Genomic DNA, 18,785 nt, shown 5'->3' on the forward strand with positions numbered 1-18,785 from the left:
TGACAACTGTAGAGCCATGGCTATCCAGTTCAGTTTTGAGGAAAGTAAGTTTGGGGAGATCCAAAGTTCACCATAATGGTCACTGAAGTTCTAAAATTAAATTTAGTTAAGTGGATCCATTTACTTAGAAATACGCATAAGGAAGGACCATAGTTTTTAAACATAAAACCAGCTGAAGTCCTAGAAGTACAGACACCCTCAAAGCATTTGATGACTAGTACCTTATTTCTTAGAGTTTTTTTCCTAAAGCAAAAAGAAAAATTCCTAAACAGCACAGTTCCAGTAGGAATAGTCTGGTTCCAGAAGGAATCAGTCTAAAAGCCAGTACAGTCCCAACAAGAATAGTCCCTATAGAAAAGGTCTGGTCCCAAAAAGGAGTTGAACCAAAGGCCAGTGCAGTTCCCACAGAAACAGTCTGGTTCCAAAGAAGAGTTGGACCAAAGGACCAAAGGCCCAACGAGTACTCTCAAGAAGAACAAAGCCTTAAAACAGATCCTGAATAAAGCCTGGAGAGCTCAAAATGCAGAGAACAGAACTCAAAATCCAGGGAAAAAACCTAACCTCAGATTACAGAGTTGTAAGGAAGGAGTTAGCTCAGTTGACTCTGTGGGTGCCAGCATCTGCTGCTCACCTGTCTCATAGTTGTTGGGGTCCTGCCAGGAGCCCATGTCTGATCGCCAAATAATGTCAACCTGAAAACAGGATATTTTACCAGGAAAAGAAAGGGTTTATTCAAGAATAGCAGGGAATTACAGTTTGGGACATGCAAGGTAGGGCAGAAACATAGGCAAGTCTAACAAACAGCAGAGAGGAATGTTAACTTTATGAGGAAAAAGGAGGAAATTGGGAAGGGTTGTTCTGAATGAAAATCCATTGGAGGAAAGCAAGAGTTCACAGTGACAACAGTTTAATTGGCAGATCTACAGACTATAATTGATCATTCTTTTCTGTTAATAATGATTCTGTTGGGGTTTATAATTGACAGTTCTTACTGTAATTGATGCTGAGAGGTATGGCTTCTCATTCCAGCCTCCAACTCTAGTGAAGTTTCATTTTATTACTTTTCATCAATACACTGTGGATTAAATAATGTTCTTCGCAGAATGTTGGGCAGTATAATTTTTTCTAAAACATTAATATTTTCTGCAGAGTAAATGTGTAAGTATGTACACAAGAAAGAAAAAGAATGAATGATAAGTGGCCCCAGAACAGTTCAGGACAGGTTTGGATGCCATGAGAGCTTGCTGCAAACTTGCGTATAAATTCCCAGTTTTGGAGCTTTTGGATTTCAGAGTTTTGGTTAACTGTGGTTATTTTGGAAGCAGATTTACTTTGACTTTCATTTTTGTGAAAATGGATGTAAAAATAACAGTTCTATTAAAATCTTCCATTGCATTTTAGAAAATCTAAACTATTGGATTAGATTCTTACTTTCAAAGGCTGTGCAGATGTATAAAATAGGTTTATTCTTTCTATTTCAAATAAATATTTTACCTCAAATTTCAATTTTATTTTGTTCTATTATCTCATTTGATTTAGAAAATAAAAATAGCATACTAGCTGCAAAAAATAATGCATATAGTGTTTCTCACACATCATTATCAATGATGTCTAATAGTCGCTTGATTTTGAACAGTTTCTTCTGACCAAGAACTGCACTTATTTTCTCTATCCTGTTGGTGAGCCTAGGCCTACAAAGATATTCAGTGCATTTTGTCAACAGTCCTTACATGAACACTTGAACAAGTTCTTAAAGTAAAAAGGTGTGTCTTCTATACAAAGAAAATTGGAAAAAATTGATTTTTTTTTTTTTTTGGATTTTTGGTAGACAGAACTGCTACTCATATCACAAGCTAGAGAATCATAACTCCACTGAATGTAGTTATATGAACCTGTAGCTTTCCTCTATGGCTCTTATTACCTCTCATCAGCTAGTTTGCCAATGAGTGTTTGGGGATCAGTAGGGCAGAAAACTGGAATCAGAGATAGAATTGGAAGAACTGAACAGAACTTGAAAACTGACCAATTAAATGGGGTAACCCAGAATGAGAGATTTTCCTGATGGTTATATTGCATATGGGTTCAAACATTTTCAGGTGTGTCACTATCGAACAGTTATTAAAAACTGCTAATAATTCATGTACAACCCCCAAAGAGTAGTTAAAAATACAGCCACAAAACCTTAGAGATCATTTTTTGGAAATAATAAGCTAATACTGATAGGTTCAGTGCATAGTTGGCACCATGGCATCTGATCTCTGAAGGTACTCTGTAACTGGGCTGAAGCAAGCTGCTCCAGATGTTTTAATTGAAGAAGCTGAAGCAAGATAGTATCAATTTGTACTTGTGTAAATATGACAATGACCTACTTGGTTGTGTATTTCTTTCTATTACTGGTTATTTCTGTTGGTTTGTGTTACTTAGTTCTGTTGTTGTATAACTATGCATATAATTGCAAAGATATTTTAAAATTATGTTGTTCTCTTTTCCCAGAGAGGAGTTATGCTTTCTTCTGGCTGAGGTCACTAACAACCTCAGATCAGTTTTATCCAGAGACTGAAATGATTCAAAAGCCGAGCTTTGGATTTTGAAAGGACTGGTCATTTTCCAGTTCATCATTATTTAGAGGACCCTTTCTTAGATTTGCCCTGTATTCTATTTTTGTCCCTCTAGCCTCATGAATGTATTGAAAGTTCTGCTCACTTTCTTGCCAGTCAACTACCTTTTCTTGAAAATGCCGGTGTTGTGATTTTCACCTCCTTCCATACTTTGGCCCTCTAGTTCTTTACTATATTGGTAAATGTCTGATGCTTTCAGCAGAAGTCTTATATTTTGTCCAATTTTGCAGTTGTTGTGGGAGAGTTAGTGCTAATTACATAGTTCACTTTTATCAGTACTGAACTCTAGACTGTTTATAGTACAGAAGAGAAAATCTGATTAGTAAACTCCACTTAAGGTTCTCATCCTTCCTACTAAGCATGGTTCATACTGTCTTTTTATGTGTTACAGAAAAGTAGATTTTTAGTCATTATAAGCAAATTCTAGACAGTATCTGCAAAAGCAGAGGACATCTCACTTTTACTAGTCATTCTGAATAGTACTTACATAATACATCCTTTTGAAGACAAACTCGAGAAATTGCGAAGGAGCTCACAGCACCTCTGCCTTTTTTTTTTTCTTTTCTTTTCTTTTTTCTTAAATCCCCATCATCTAACAAAGTGAAATCTAGGATTTTGTTCAATTATTTGTCAGAAAACTCTTCTTTTGAAGAGTAGTTATTGTTAATTTCAATTAACGATTATGAATTGTAATTCTTGTAATTCTGAAGCAGACATATCTAGTTAATACAAGATGTAAAAGCATCTAACAAAACCCATTCAGTGTTGAAATGATACAAAGCACAGCCTGCATAGGGTGAACTTCTCAACATTCTAGACCATGTTTGCAGGAGTGTGTGCAATAACTGGATCCTTAGTAAGGTTTTGGGGAATCTCAGGAGTAGGGGCTATACTGGATTGCTTCTCATTGATAAGACTTTTTTTTGAAACCCTTTTCCTTGGGGCAAGAAAGATGAAATTCTACCATTGGGAATAATAACACAAACTTCCTTTAATACCCTAAATTTTATAATTTTTTTCCATAATAGTCACATCAGGGAGTGAATTATTTCTCAATAACTAAAGTGAATCAATGAATAAATAAACATCCTCTTAAAAGGCTTCATTCTGAGGGACAAAAATCGTAGCAAAAATTTTTTAATGTGCAGTTTCATGGAGCTGTTGATTTCACAACTGTGCTGTCTGCCAGCAAGTCCTGTGCTGCCTCTTTGTGAGTTATTACGACAAAGTTCTTCCAAATAATAAGTGGTCATATTATAAGAATGTTTTGTAGGTAAGTGGAAGAGAATAATAAAACATTGCTTTAATTTGTGAGCATCGGTTCCTATTTCAGGCAATTAATATTTAACATACCTAATCTTCACAACAAACATCAATATTGATACTAGGGTTTTTTTCCCCAGAAATTACAAACTGCATTTGAGGGGGAAAAACAATTACATACCTAAGTTCAGCTATTAGGTATTTGTGGTATATTTTACTATATTCATCCATGTTGATTGTTTCTCCTTCTCTGTGATGGAGAATTATACATCCGACTCTGTAGAACTTGGGCATGACCACATGACTTGCTTTGGCCAGTGAAATGTGAACAGAAGTAATGTGTGTCACTTCTGGGCAGAAGCTTTTAAGAGTCAACATGTAGTTCACCATTTTGCTCTGTCAGGAGAAATAGCGTTGTTGAAAATAGAGCCTGCTCCACCGGCCAGGGGTCATGGAGAGTTGCAGCCAACTCAATATAGACATGTAATAAATGGTAGAAATAAACCTTTATTGTCAGCCCATGCATAATTGGAATCACTTGTTTACTATAGCATAATTTTTCCTGACTGACACAGTACCAGAGATAGGGCATACACTCAGCTCTGGTTCATCTTAAAGCCCATGCTTGTGCTGCTCTTTTTTTCTTAAATGAAATGAACCTGTTAGCAATAGAGTTACTCATCAATTGTCTTATTGACTGTATTCCCTATACTTTTACATTTAGTTTTGTCTTACTTAGTAATTTATGCTCTTAACTCTTCGATCTCTGTTACCACTTGTACATTTAGTTTTCTCTTACTCAGTAATTTATGCTCTTAACTCTTTGATCTCTGTTACCTCACGTGTTTATGACCTCATCCTATTGTTACATTTTTCTAGGCTAACAAGTTGTTAGCTGCTGTTGTGTGGATATAAGTGGACATTACTGTAATTGTAGAATTTAGAAGCTGAAAGTTGCATTCTGAAATATACTTGTTTTATTCTGTGTTGCTGGGTTTTATAAAAACATTGAGCATCAATAACACAGCATTAAGAATATTTTTAATTTTACTCAGCAGCAGTGGGAACTGTATAAATACGTTAAAAGTGCTCCGTGAAAACAAAGTACCAAAAGGACATTTTTTCACTGTGAACAGTTTTGTTTCAATTTAAATGCCATTCAGATTTGTCATATGTCATACTTTTATTTAAGACTTATGATCAGTCCTATTTTGTCTAATCATTTCTTTATCTTTTTATATATAAATACCCATCTCATTTCTTATTTATAGCTAATGAAACAACCCTATTTCTGTTAGAGTCTTCACTGAGTTTATAAAAGTTTTACCTAAGTTATTACCAGTTGGTGGTCCAAGTTTATATGGCAATTATTTTAGCCACTTAGATAGAATGATCTGTTGGTCAGACTTTCTAAACATTGCCGGGGAATAGCTAATAAAATGATAAATTATGTGCTTTACCAGTAATGTACAGATTAACTTTTCTCTACAGATCCATGTGTCTTGAAATTGAAAGTAAACATTGAGTTGTTTTTTGAGTAGAGTTGACACACTATGTTACATTAGTTTCAGGTGTACAACATAGTGACTCAACAGCTCTGTAGGTGTGCTGTGTTCATCACCAGTGTAGCTGCCATCTGTCACTGTGCAATGCTGTTATAATAGACTGTATTCTCTGTATCTTTTATTCCCATGACTTATTTATTCCATAACTGGGAGCTGGTAACTCCCATTTCCTTTACCATTTTGCTCTTTCCCCACACATTCCTCCCCACTGGGAACCATCAGTTTGTACTTCTATGTCTGATTCTACTTTTTGTTTACTTATTCATCTGTTCTGTTTTTTAGGTTTCACATATAAGTGGAATCATGTGGTGTTTGTTTATCTTTGACTTATTTCACTTAGCATTATAACCTTGTAGGTCCATCTTTATTGTCACAAATGGCAGGATCTCATCCTTTTTATGGCTAATATTCCATTGTATATATACCACATTTTTAATCTATTAATCTGTCAGTGGACACTTGGGCTGCTTCCGTATCTTGGCTATTATAAATAATGCTTCAGTAAACACAAAGGTGCATGTTATCTTTCAAATTAGTTTTTTGTTTTTTCTAGGTAAATACCCAGTGAAATTATTGGATCATATGTTAGTTCTATATTTAGTTTTTTGAGGAACCTCCCTAAAACAATTTACACTCTCATCCACAATGCACAAGTGTCCCATTCTCTGTACATCCTTGCCAGTACTTGTTATTTCATCTTGATTCTAGCTATTCTGACAGATGTAAAGTGATATCTCATAGTGGTTATGATTTGCTTTTCTCTGATGTTTAGTGATGTTAAGCATCTTTTATATATATCTGTATATCTTTGGAAAAATATACAGATCCCCTGCACAGTTTTAATCAGATTATGTGGGGGTTTTGGTATTGGATTTTATAAACTTCTTATGTATTTATCTTCTCTGATTTAGGAGGTTCCTTTTTTTGGTGATGGTTTTCTTTGCTGTGCAAAAGCTTTTTATTCTGATGTAATCCCAATAGTTTATTTTTGCTTTTGTTTCCCTTGCCTTAGGAGACATTTCTAAAACAATGTTGTTACTGCTGGGGTAAAAGAAATTTACTGTCTATGTTCTCTTCTTAAGAGTTTAATCTGGGGGCGCCTGGGTGGCTCAGTGGGTTAAGCCGCTGCCTTCGGCTCAGGTCATGATCTCAGGGTCCTGGGATCGAGTCCCGCATCGGGCTCTCTGCTCAGCAGGGAGCCTGCTTCCTCCTCTCTCTCTCTCTCTGCCTGCCTCTCTGCCTATTGTGATCTCTCTCTGTCAAATAAATAAATAAAATCTTTAAAAAAAAAAAAAGAGTTTACATCTGTCCATTTTATAGATTATAATGCATAATAGATTATTGGCTAGATATCATGTGATATTCAGATCCATTATATTAGCAAATATGTATTTGTGTTTTAAACTGTTGAAAACCGTGATCTAATGTTTTTCTAATAAAAGAGTTTAGGTAAGTAAATGACTTAAGGACAAAGATTAAATTTAGTCTCCACAGTCCTTACTGTCTTGTGTAGTTGTCTTATTTCATTCTTTGAAAATTAGAAGTAGCTGTCAGAACTGATTTACCCAGGTACTTAACCTGTTCTGCAGTTAGTAGATGAACTTAAATTTCCAGCTCTCTCACTGTTTCTCCTCTTCATTTATTTCTCTTATCCACACAAACTTCTGTATGAGGTTTGGCTGCTGATTCCTTATGCCACATCTTCTCAGAGCTTCATGGTGACAAGTGTGTCTTGCTTTAGTCAAGTATGTGCCCAAAGGAAGTTTTTTTGCAATACTGTTAGTTTGACAGTTGATACACAGTTGACCATTGAACAGTGCAGGGGTTGGGGCACTGGCCTCCCACCCAGTTGACTTTCCCAAACATAACTACTAATATCCTTCTGTTGACTAGAAGCCTTGTAGTAACATAACGGTTGATTAACACATGTTTTGTATATATGTTATATACTGTTATTCTTAATAGTAAACTAGAGGAAAAATTATTAAAATCATAAGGAAGAGAAAATACAGGTACATTACTGTATCAGAAAAAAATCCAAGCCCATGTTGTTCAAGGGTCAACTGTAACATGTTCTCTTTTATAGAAAAACTTGCACAGGGGCGCCTGGGTGGCTCAGTGGGTTGAGCCTCTGCTTTCGGCTCAGGTCATGATCTCAGGGTCCTGGGATCAAGCCCCGCATCGGGCTCTCTGCTCAGCGGGGAGCCTGCTTCCCCCCCTCTCTCTGCCTGCCTCTCTGCCTACCTGTGATCTTTCTTTCTATCAAATAAATAAATAAATAAAATCTTTTAAAAGAAAGAAAGGAAAACTTGCACAGAAAATAACAAAGGTAGTATGGAAGATGTATGACTACAACAAAATTTTAACTAAAATATGCACAAACCTTCAGCAAATAATTCTAAGCTGTTTTGGTTTTATATGCTTTAGATGCTGCTGTTAATTCTGGAGAACTTTGGTTTGTGAACTTTTACTCCCCAGGATGTTCACACTGCCATGATTTAGCTCCCACAGTATGTATTTTTTTACATCTTGATTGTTAAAATTTTATTCTGATCTGCCGAGTGTTTTTTTAATATATTGGGACTTTTCTATTAATAGTAATGATAACTATCAATTATCAAATACTTTCATATATGTATGGTTTTATTTGATAAAAATACTCTTCTTCAAGAATGCGTAGCTTAAAGAGTGTTCAAGGAAAGAAAAATTACCTTATCAGGGCAATACTTACTCTTTTTTCTTACTAGTGGAGAGACTTTGCTAAAGAAGTGGATGGATTACTTCGAATTGGTGCTGTTAACTGTGGTGATGATAGAATGCTTTGCCGAATGAAGGGAGTCAACAGTTATCCCAGCCTCTTCATTTTTAGGTCTGGAATGGTAAGGAGTAAAGTTGGCATTTTTTTAATTTGGAACTTTATGACAAGGAAAATACTAGTGAGAACACAATACATGATTTTGTAGAATGTTTTGATTTTTAAATATGATTTTAGGTGCCATCTAACTAGAGTCTAGTCATAATAAACATTTTGGATTATATTGTGAATAATTTAAATGCCATTACTTTGACCTTTCTTTATTTCAAAATTAAATGTTTACCATTGGTTTCTGTCTTAACTGAACCATTATGCATATTGTACTTTATAGTTCACAAAATATTTTACCTGTATTGTCTCATTGAATATAAAGTTCTGATATCTCCTTCTTTTTCTAATGAAAAAACAAACTAGAAAACCATTATAAATAGTGTTGTTGAAATGTCTTTTGTGGAATCTATACAATCAAGATCTGCAGTATATCGTTTGGAAATAGTATTGAGAAATAAATCTTATTGTATTCAAAATAAGGTAAAGTTGAAAGCATTTGGTATTATTCCTACTGAGTTTTTAAAAGAAACAATAAAAGATGTTTTTCTTTTTATAAAAAAAAAAAAGGCTGCAGTGAAATATCATGGTGACAGATCAAAGGAAAGTTTAGTGAGTTTTGCCATGCAGCATGTTAGAAGCACCGTGACAGAATTATGGACAGGTAATTTTATTTTCATTTCTTTGATTTTCAAGGATACTTTGATTTTGGTATTTTAATTTTTTTTCAGTAATAGTGTTAACACGTTGGTCATAATATTGAAATTTTTAAGCTATCTTATCCATGCTTTTTAAAAAGAAGGGAATTTTGTCATTTTTCTGACCTCTGCTAAATAGTTGGTATTTAACAAATCAGATTTGTATAGAAACTAAAGCAGTTAAGATATGGGAAATGAATATGGTGTGATGCTAGGTGTAATGGCAGCTTTCAGGGTACAATGTTTAGTTAACCAAGCGTTTTATTGCTTTCATAAGTGTACTGTATCAAGCAGTCAATTCCTGATCCAGTGTAATTTTAAAGTTTAAAAACTCTTTCCTCTAATCTTAGACTTTTAATTCATCAAGTGACTTTAGGTGGGTTATACTCTGTGATATCCATGAAATGATAGTATTCATATCTAGTAAGATGTTCACACCATTCACTGAATACAAGTAATGTCTCTGGAACTGTGTTAAATATTAGGGCTGCAGTAATATGTAATTCTCATTGTTTTAGCAAGAAAGGCATTAGTAAACCATTAACGCAGTATAGTAACTAGTATGGTAGAGGCAGTCTTAGGGAAACATGAAGGATATAAAAGAACTCAAATGAGGAAATCTGGAAGGATTAGAAGATACTTCTTGAATGAAATCAGACCCAATCTGTCATGAAAATGAAGAGGAAACCTTCAAAGAGCACTGTGAACATTATAAACTGGCATTACTTTGCCATAAATCTAACAAAAAGATGGGCAGCAGGTGGAATAGTATGAGGAAAACACAGCTAGCTGAATGGGTAGACAAAGCTCAGATCACAGGGGCCTTAGTTACCAGTTTTAGTTACCAATTTCTTAATGAATTAATGAATTAAGATTTTAGATGATGAAAACAATGGAAAGTCAATGTAGGAATTTGATATGTTTCAAGGGGATTTTTATGAATTCCTGAATTCCAGTAATAGATAATCAGAAATTTGCTTAATTTTCTTTCAAGGGAATTTTGTTAACTCCATACAAACTGCTTTTGCTGCTGGTGTTGGCTGGCTGATCACTTTTTGTTCCAAAGGAGGAGGTAATTTTATTTATTTTGTAATGATGAAAAAACCAAGATACTTAATTTTTATTTTTTTTAATTGAGATAAAGTTGTCATATAACATAATGTACCTTCATGGTATACAGCCTGTTGATACACTTACATATTGCAAAATGATTACCACCATAGCATTAGCTAACACCGCATTTCTGTCCCATAAATACCATTTCTTTTTCATGGTAAGAATATTTAAAATCTACTCTCTTAGCAGTTTTCAAGTGTATGATACAGTAATATCGGTTATTATCACCGTGCTGTATATCACATTCCCAGAACCTGTTATAACAAGGAGTTTGTACCTTTTGACTAGCTGTCAGTCTTAAGTATGCTACTGTAAAAAAAAAAAAAAAGTATGCTACTGTAATTGATTATTCAGTACTTCAAACTATAGTTTATATTTTTCATTTAACGAATACTTAAATTATTTATTAATTTACACATAAGTTATAGATTACTAATTTGTTGAGATTTCATTTATTTCATTTATGATTTTGTTTGGTGGACCAGTTTTTCAACTTAATTATTCTCATTATAAATAGTACATTCGGATAACCACAGATATATTTGGCAGTTTGCAAAAATAATTAGTTGTTGACAGATGTAACCCTCCCAAAATAATAATTTTTTGGTATTATGGACTTTGTCTCATACTTAACATATCAAAAATGTATGCATGTTGCCTTATAAAATATTTGAAGATGACAATTTTCCATTTCTAGGAAACTTTTTACCAGTAAATTAGTTAGAAAATTCAGTACTCTAGGTACCAAACCACAAACTATTAAACTCTATTCAAACAATGAGATTGGTTAAAAATCAGCCCCATTATTACAGAATACCCCAATTCATTAATACATTTTCATATGTTTAATTCCAACATGGGTCTTTAACCCAGACTATACCTGTCAGCTTCATGCTACTGTATTGAGAACAAATTGCCTTCAGCTAAAATCAGCCACTCACCCCTATCCTGTAAGGCCCATCTTAGGAAGGTATTGCCTTCAAGCAAAAATAACCCTTAAATTAGGCTATCATTGAGGGATTTTGTTTCATTTTGGTCTAATGCATAGATTTCTGTTTTTTCCACACATTAAGAAAACTTTAAACTATCTGACATTCTTTTACTTTTCACCCCAGGTAGATTGTTGTTACATATCTTTAAAAGCTCTATGGTGCTACAGCTCCCTTGCTTCTAAATATGTCTCATTGTATCCTAGCATTTTCATGAAAATGATGAGTTTTTTTAAAACTATATTGTATTTTATGAAGCAAAGCTTCTGTATTCATTCTAGGAGGCCAGCATTACCCTGATACCAAAACCAGAAGATGCTACAAAAAAAAACAAAAAACAAAACAAAAAAAACTATACGCTAATATCTCTGATGAACATAGATACATAGATACAAAAATCTCTAACAATACATTAAAAATTCATTTACCATAATGAAGTTGGATTGAATTCTGGGATACAAGGGTGGTTCAACATTAGCAAATCAATCAATGTGATATCAACAATGTGATAGCAACAAAAAAAAAGATAAAAACCGTATGATGGGGGCGCCTGGGTGACTCAGTGGGTTAAAGCCTCTGCCTTCGGCTCAGGTCATGATACTGGGGTCCTGGGATGGAGCCCCGCATTGGGCTCTCTGCTCAGCAGGGAGCCTGCCTCCTCCTCCTCTCTCTGCCTGCCTCTCTTCCTACCTGTGATCTCTGTCTGTCAAATAAATAAACAAAATCTTTAAAAAAAAAAAAAAAAGCATACGATCATTTCAGTAGATGCAAAAAAAGCATTTGACAAAGTACAGCATTCATTTATGAACAAAGTAGGTTTAGAAGGAACATACCTCAACATAATAAAGGCTGTATACTAATCTACAGCTAACATGATACTCAGTGGTGACAAACTAAAAGCTTTTCTCCTAAGATCAGGGCCAAGACAAGAATGTCCACTCTGACCACTTTATTCAGTGTAGTACTGGAAGTCCTAGCCACAGTAGTCAGACAAGAAAAAGAAAAGGCATCTAGATCAGTAAATGGTAAATAGTAATAGTAATCAGTAAATAGTCACTATTTGCAAGTAACATGATACTCAATATAGGAAACCCTAAAGACTCCACTGAAAACTATTAGCACTGATAAATGAATTCAGTAAAGTTGCAGGGTGCAAAATCAATATACAGAAACCTGTTGCATTTCTGTACCCTAATAATGAAGCAGCAGAAAGAAAATTTAAGAAAATCATCCTATTTAGAATTGCACCAAGAGTAGTGAAATACTTAAGAATAAACTTAACCAAAAAGGTAAAAGACGTATACTATGGAACTATAGAACATGATGAAAGAAACTGAAGACAATACAAACAAATGCAAAGATACCATTCCATGCTTATGGATTGGAAGAACAAAATTGTTAAAAATCTCCATGCTATCCAAATCCACTCTGTAGATTTACTACAAACCCTATCAAAATACCAACAGCATTTTTTGCAGAAATAGAACAAATAATCCTAAAATTTGTATAGAGCTGCAAAAATCCCATATAGCAAAGCAACCTTGAAAAAGAACAAAACTGGAGGTACAACAATCCCAGATTGCAAGATTTCCTACAAACCTATAGTAATTACAACAGTATGCTACTAGCACAAAAATAGACAAAGATCAAGAGAAAGCGTAGAGAGCCCAAAAATAAAGCCCTGCTTTTGTGGTTAATTAATCTACAAAGGAGGAAGAATATGTAGTGGGGAAAAAAGTCCTTTCAACAAGTACTGTTGGGAAAATTGGACCACTTTCTTAGACCATTAACAAAAATAAAATGAAGTAAGGCCCTAAAAGTAAGACCTGAAACCATAAAAATTCTAGAAGAGAACACAGGCAGTAATTTCTCTATCAGCCACAACATTTTTCCAGACATGCCTCCTAAGGCAAGAAAAACAAAAGCAAAAGTAAACTATTGGGATTACATCAAAATAAAAACCTGCCCAGCAAAGGAAACAACAAAACTAAAAGACAGTATATAGAATGGGAGAAGAAAATATTAAAGAACATATATAGCTCAAAACACACAAAAATAATCCAGTTTGCAAATGGGGAGGAGACATGAATAGACATTTCACCAAAGAACACACAGATGACCAACACACACAAAAAGATGATGAGTTATGTTGAGCATCTCACACCTCACACCTGTCAGAATGACTAAAATCAAAAACAGGAAACAAGTATGAATGAGGATGTGGTGAAAAAGGAACCATTGTGCACTTTTTGGTGGGAATGCAAACTGATGCAGCCACTGTGGCAATATGGAGGTTCCTCAAAAAGTTGAAAATAGAGCTATCATTTGATCCAGTAATTACCCAAAGAATATGAAAACACTAGTTGAAAAAGGTACATAGCTCCCTGTGTTGATTGCAGCATTAATTATAATATCCAAATTATGGAAACAGCCCAAGTGTCCACCAATAGATGAATGAATAAAGAAGTGGCATTATGGTATATAGTGGAATATTCAGCCTAAAAAAAAAAAAATAATAATGAAGTCTTGTCATTGGCAACAGCATGGATGGATTTAGAGACTATAATCCTAAGTGAAATAAGTGAAAAAAAGACAAATACCATATGATTTCACACATGGAATTTAAGAAAGAGGGAAAAAGAGACAAACCAAGAAATAGACTTTGAAGTATAGAGAACAAACTAGTGGCTACCAGAGGGAAGGTGGGTGGGGGGATGGGTGAATAAAGTCATGGAGATTAAAGAATACACTTGCCGTGAAGAGCACTGTAATGTATAAAATTGTTGGGACGCCTGGGTGGCTCAGTTGGTTAAGCAGCTGCCTTCGGCTCAGGTCATGATCCCAGCATCCTGGGATCGAGTCCCACATTGGGCTCCTTGCTCGGCGGGGAACCTGCTCCTCCCTCTGACTCTGCCTGCCATTCTGTCTGCCTGTGCTTGCTCTCTCCCCCTTTCTCTCTGATAAATAAATAAAAAAAAAAAAATCTTTAAAATTGTTGAATCCCTTTGTTGTACACCTGAAACTAACACTGTATGTTAACTACTGGAATTAAAATTAAATAAAAGACTGTTGTATTTTAAATTTAAAGGTTCTTTATATATTTTTATCAAATAGAGCCATTACATTTCATTTCTCCAAAATCATGAGATTTCTTAGATCAAGGGGATTGTTGATAGGAGCAGAGATTTAAGAGGATCATTGTAAAGAGATTACCTTTAGCTAGAAATCCTGGGAAACTAGGGAGAGAATGGAAAATGTGTGCACACATGTGCATGTGTGTCAGCATGTATGGACATTTACCAGTGGAGTCCAGTCAGTTGCCTTAGAATCACTGTGTTAGTTTGGGGTGAAAGGCAAAATAAAGTACAGACTTTATATAAAGCTAAAATTGTGTTACAATTTTTTTCCTTGCTAGATTGTTTGACTTCACAGACGCAACTCAGGCTCAGTGGCATGTTGGTAAGCATCAATTATTTTATAAAACTATCACCGTATTAAGAAAGACACTTGAGAATTGATTCTAAATATTTTTTCGTAGTTCCTTAAACACTTACTTGTAAATTTTGTTTTTTGATAAGTGTATTCATAGCTATAAAACTTTTCTTCCTAATTAGAATTTTGACATGTGGTGCTTTCATTGTCATTCACTTCTAAATATCTAACCTAACTGAATTTTTCTTTAATCAAAGAGGTATTTATAAGTGTTTGTGTCCCTCCAAACTTTATTTCTTACTGTTTTTGCAATATTGTTATTTTGTTGTATATTTAGTTCTCATCACATTATGGTTGGGAATGTAATCTGTATGTTGTTGATACTTTAACACTGTAGGAGCTCCCTTTGCTGCCTGGAAGCTTATCAGTTAGGAAAATTGTGAAGGATCTATGTGTGCTCAAAAATATGTTTTCTATATATGTTTGGTAGAATTTTTACATCTATTAGACCAACTTTATTAATCATGTAATTCAAATCTGGTCATTTATTGTTTAAGTAAACTTTTTAAAAAATTTTAAATTTACAGTAGGAAAGTTGGGGTTTTCTAAATAAAACTAAATTCCTTTTACTTAACACGTGACCTGTTTTGGTTTTTTGTTGTTGTTGTTTCTTTGCACTGTAGGATGGTCTTGTTAATGTAGGGTGGATGGACTGTGCCACCCAGGACAACCTTTGTAAAAGTTTGGATATTACAACAAGTACTACTGCCTATTTTCCTCCTGGAGCCACTTTAAGTAACAAAGAGAAAAGCAGTGTTTTGGTATGAGTTACTAATTTCTTTATATATATGTGAACACATACATTCAAACATTATAAATCATTTTGTAAACAGTAACAAGGAAATGAATCCACTTATAATAAACATTTGATATTTAGAACAAGTATGTAATTTCTGGGATTCTATTTAATGGTAAGGTCTGCTATAAGGATTATTTTACAGTGGTAGAAACCATTGTACTTTACAACCCAGAAGTATGGAAAACATTCTTAGGTTATATGAATTTTCATTGGTTTCCATTTATATGTGTATTTTCTAATGTTAAAATATAGATCATTCGTATGTTTGGAACTCGTGTTTGTTTTTTTAAACCACTCTGTTAGATTCTGGTATAAACTCAGTTTGGCAATCTGCTGTACGGTTCACCTCCCTAATTTTATGAATGAGGAGACTGAGGCTCAAGCTAGTTATCAAGGAGCTAAGATAAATAATGGGATATTAGGTCCCTAGGGAACTTCAAAAGACAATAATAAATTAAGACAAAGTGTCATTAGTTTTATTTCTGTATTTTAATTTTGCTTTCTTGATGTCAACAAAGGTAACACATATTCACTACAGAAGTTCATGTGTGGGTATAGAAATGTATATAGATAGATCAAAATTCTTCCAAAACTAAACCACCCGTAGATAAGCACCATCAAATCTTGACAAATACTCTTCCAGATCTCTACATACATATATGTGCACTTAGGACTTCATGCTGACGACTTCATCTGACAACTTTCCACTTTTAACTGTGGCCCAAACCTTTGACCTCCACTCCAGACCTACATACATATTCCACTGCCTATTTGACATCTCCCCTGGGATATGAACTGATTTTTTTCAAACTTAGATATCTGTACCTATACTGCTAATATACTCCCATAAATCTGCTCTACCCACAGTTTTCTCTCTCTCAGTTGATAAAAAAAATCCATCCTTTATCATTCAGGTCAAATACCTTGTAGTCATTCTTAACTCTTCTTTTTCTCATAGTCTGTGACTTGTATCAGGAGAATTTGTGACTCTGTCATTAAAATCGTTTTAAAATCCACTTCCACTGCTACTAGAGCATTTATTCCCTTATAGTATACACTAATATATTATTTTTATTTTTATTTTTCTCCCACAATACATTTTTAAGTTTGATTTTTTTTTTTTTTACTGTTATACCTCAACTCCCTAGAAGATTATCTGGCATGTAAGTGGACACTATATATAGTGCCTATGTATATTATATACTATGTGCTAGAGATAAATAACACATAAATGGAGATAAACCAACAATCCCTAAGTAACAATCCATCCACTAAATGTGACATACTTTGTTAATTAAATCAGTCCTCTCTTGATATTAGGGACACCTGGGTGGCTTAGTTGGTTGAGCAGCTGCCTTTAGCTCAGGTCATGATCCCAGCGTCCTGGGATCGAGTCCCACATCGGGCTCCTTGCTCGGCGGGGAGCCTGCTTCTCCCTCTGCCTCTGCCTGCCATTCTGTCTGCCTGTGCTTGCTCTCTCTCCCTCTCTCTCTCTGACAAATAAATAAAATCTTTAAAAAAAAAAAAAAAAGAATTATATGGAAAAAAGACACTAAAATAAATGGATGTTGATTTAAAAGATTACAATATGATTCTCTTATTTTAGTTCCTTAATTCATTGGATGCTAAAGAAATATATTTGGAAATAATGCATAATCTTCCAGATTTTGAACTACTTTCGGCAAACACACTAGAGGTAATATTTCTGTTAATGGTAATAAATGGTAGTAAATGTTGGTAACATTTTAAAATCAGCATTTGTTTTATTCATCATTAGAAAGTAGCAGTTTCAAAGGATTGCATATATAAATATATATGTATATATTAGTTATTCTAGGTTAAACTCTTAATTGCTGGAGTTGCAACTTCAGGGTGGGTCTGGAGTTCAAGACAACATAATCAGTCCTGAATGGGGGCCTCAGCGGGAGTGTCAGAAAAGCCAAGATTCTGATCACAAAGTAACTTTGGATCTGATTTAGAATTTTATGTTCTTGCTTACAGAACTGTTTATATTGTTCACTGAGAACTAAGAAGCAGCTTTAGAAAGACTGAGTTTGTAGTAAAATCATTTTTTTTTTCTACTCAGTGATCCCAGAGCTAAGTCTGTATCCCTACCAAACTCTGCCAAACCTGAAAAAGCTTACTTTCCTACTCCCAACTTTTTAGCTATATATCATTAAAACTATATATAATTTTTGGCACAGCTATCTGCTTTTAGATTTTATAATTCAGTGATTTTTAGCCTTTAATATAGGATTGACTTACATAACATTCCAAAGAAATACAGAATATAAGTATGAATAAGGCTGAATTTTAGACAGTATTTTGAAGTAATGGGTATGGTAGCTAAAATTTAAATCAAAGAAATAAAGAATAGGACCATTAGAATTTCTTGATTCTGACATTATTTTATCACTTTTTTTTTTCCTTTTTATCACTTCGAAGGATCGGTTGGCTCATCATCGATGGCTCATATTTTTTAATTTTGGAAAACATGAAAATTCAAATGATCCTGAATTGAAGAAACTAAAAACTCTACTTAAAAATGAACATATTCAAGTAAGAAAAAAGCATTCTGCCTAGTCTTATGCTAGTGTGTTTTCTTATTAATTTAATATATGAAATTATATTTTAAGTAACATAAAAATGCTTATTGGAATCTAGGTTTAGAAAGCCCTAAGTGCTTTTGTTCTTCTGCTGTGATTTTGTTTTTCTATTAAGAATCTACAATGATGTCTAAAAACAGTTAACTTTCATTTCTCTTTAGTAGCTAGCATGTGATACATCTGTATCAGACAGTTTTTTGGAATGCATACCATAGAAGAATATCATTCCCTGTTTAAAATTCTTAATGGTTTATATAAGTAATTTGTACTCATAGTTTAAAAATTAGGATATATAAATAAGCTTGAAAATGAATTAAGATATTTAATATTTTTACTGCTGTTAATAGCCGTACTATAAATTTACTGCATAACTTTTCAGACTTTTTCTGCATATGTTTTAGTATGTGGGCATAGATATGTGTGTTTACATCATGCGTATTGTAACAGCCAGTGTAATAGACATACATGTATCTTTATTTATGAGCTTTTTTAATGAAAATGGATTGAGTATAGGGGCACGTGGGTGGTGCAGTCGGTTAAGTCTCTGACTCTTGGTTTCGGCTCAGGTCTCGGTCTCAGAGTCATGTGATGGAGGCCCACGTTTGGCTCTGTACTTAGTGTAGAGTCCATTTGAGTTGCTCTTGTCCTCCCCCTTTGCCTCCCCCTGCCACTCTTGCTTTCTTTATCTGTCTCTCTTCCTCTAAAATAAATCTTTAAAAGCAAAAACAAAGAAAACCCCCCAAAATGGATTCACTATATCGTAGTCCCTATTTTCT

General features: G+C 34.2%; 1 protein-coding gene across 2 annotated transcripts in view; it reads left to right on the plus strand.

The window, feature by feature from the left end:
* Positions 1–18,785, plus strand: part of DNAJC10 (DnaJ heat shock protein family (Hsp40) member C10) — a 50,312-nt gene that overhangs the window by 8,901 nt on the left and 22,626 nt on the right. For both annotated transcript variants that reach the window (XM_044242489.1, XM_044242490.1), the window contains exons 5-12: positions 7,874–7,956; positions 8,194–8,325; positions 8,880–8,973; positions 10,002–10,079; positions 14,528–14,571; positions 15,228–15,365; positions 17,010–17,099; positions 17,849–17,962. In XM_044242489.1, coding sequence (XP_044098424.1) covers positions 7,874–7,956; positions 8,194–8,325; positions 8,880–8,973; positions 10,002–10,079; positions 14,528–14,571; positions 15,228–15,365; positions 17,010–17,099; positions 17,849–17,962 — 773 coding nt within the window. The remainder of the gene's footprint in view (positions 1–7,873; positions 7,957–8,193; positions 8,326–8,879; positions 8,974–10,001; positions 10,080–14,527; positions 14,572–15,227; positions 15,366–17,009; positions 17,100–17,848; positions 17,963–18,785) is intronic.

This window comes from Neovison vison, chromosome 3 (genome assembly GCF_020171115.1).
Source record: "Neovison vison isolate M4711 chromosome 3, ASM_NN_V1, whole genome shotgun sequence".
NCBI classification, from domain to species: Eukaryota; Metazoa; Chordata; class Mammalia; order Carnivora; family Mustelidae; genus Neogale; species Neogale vison.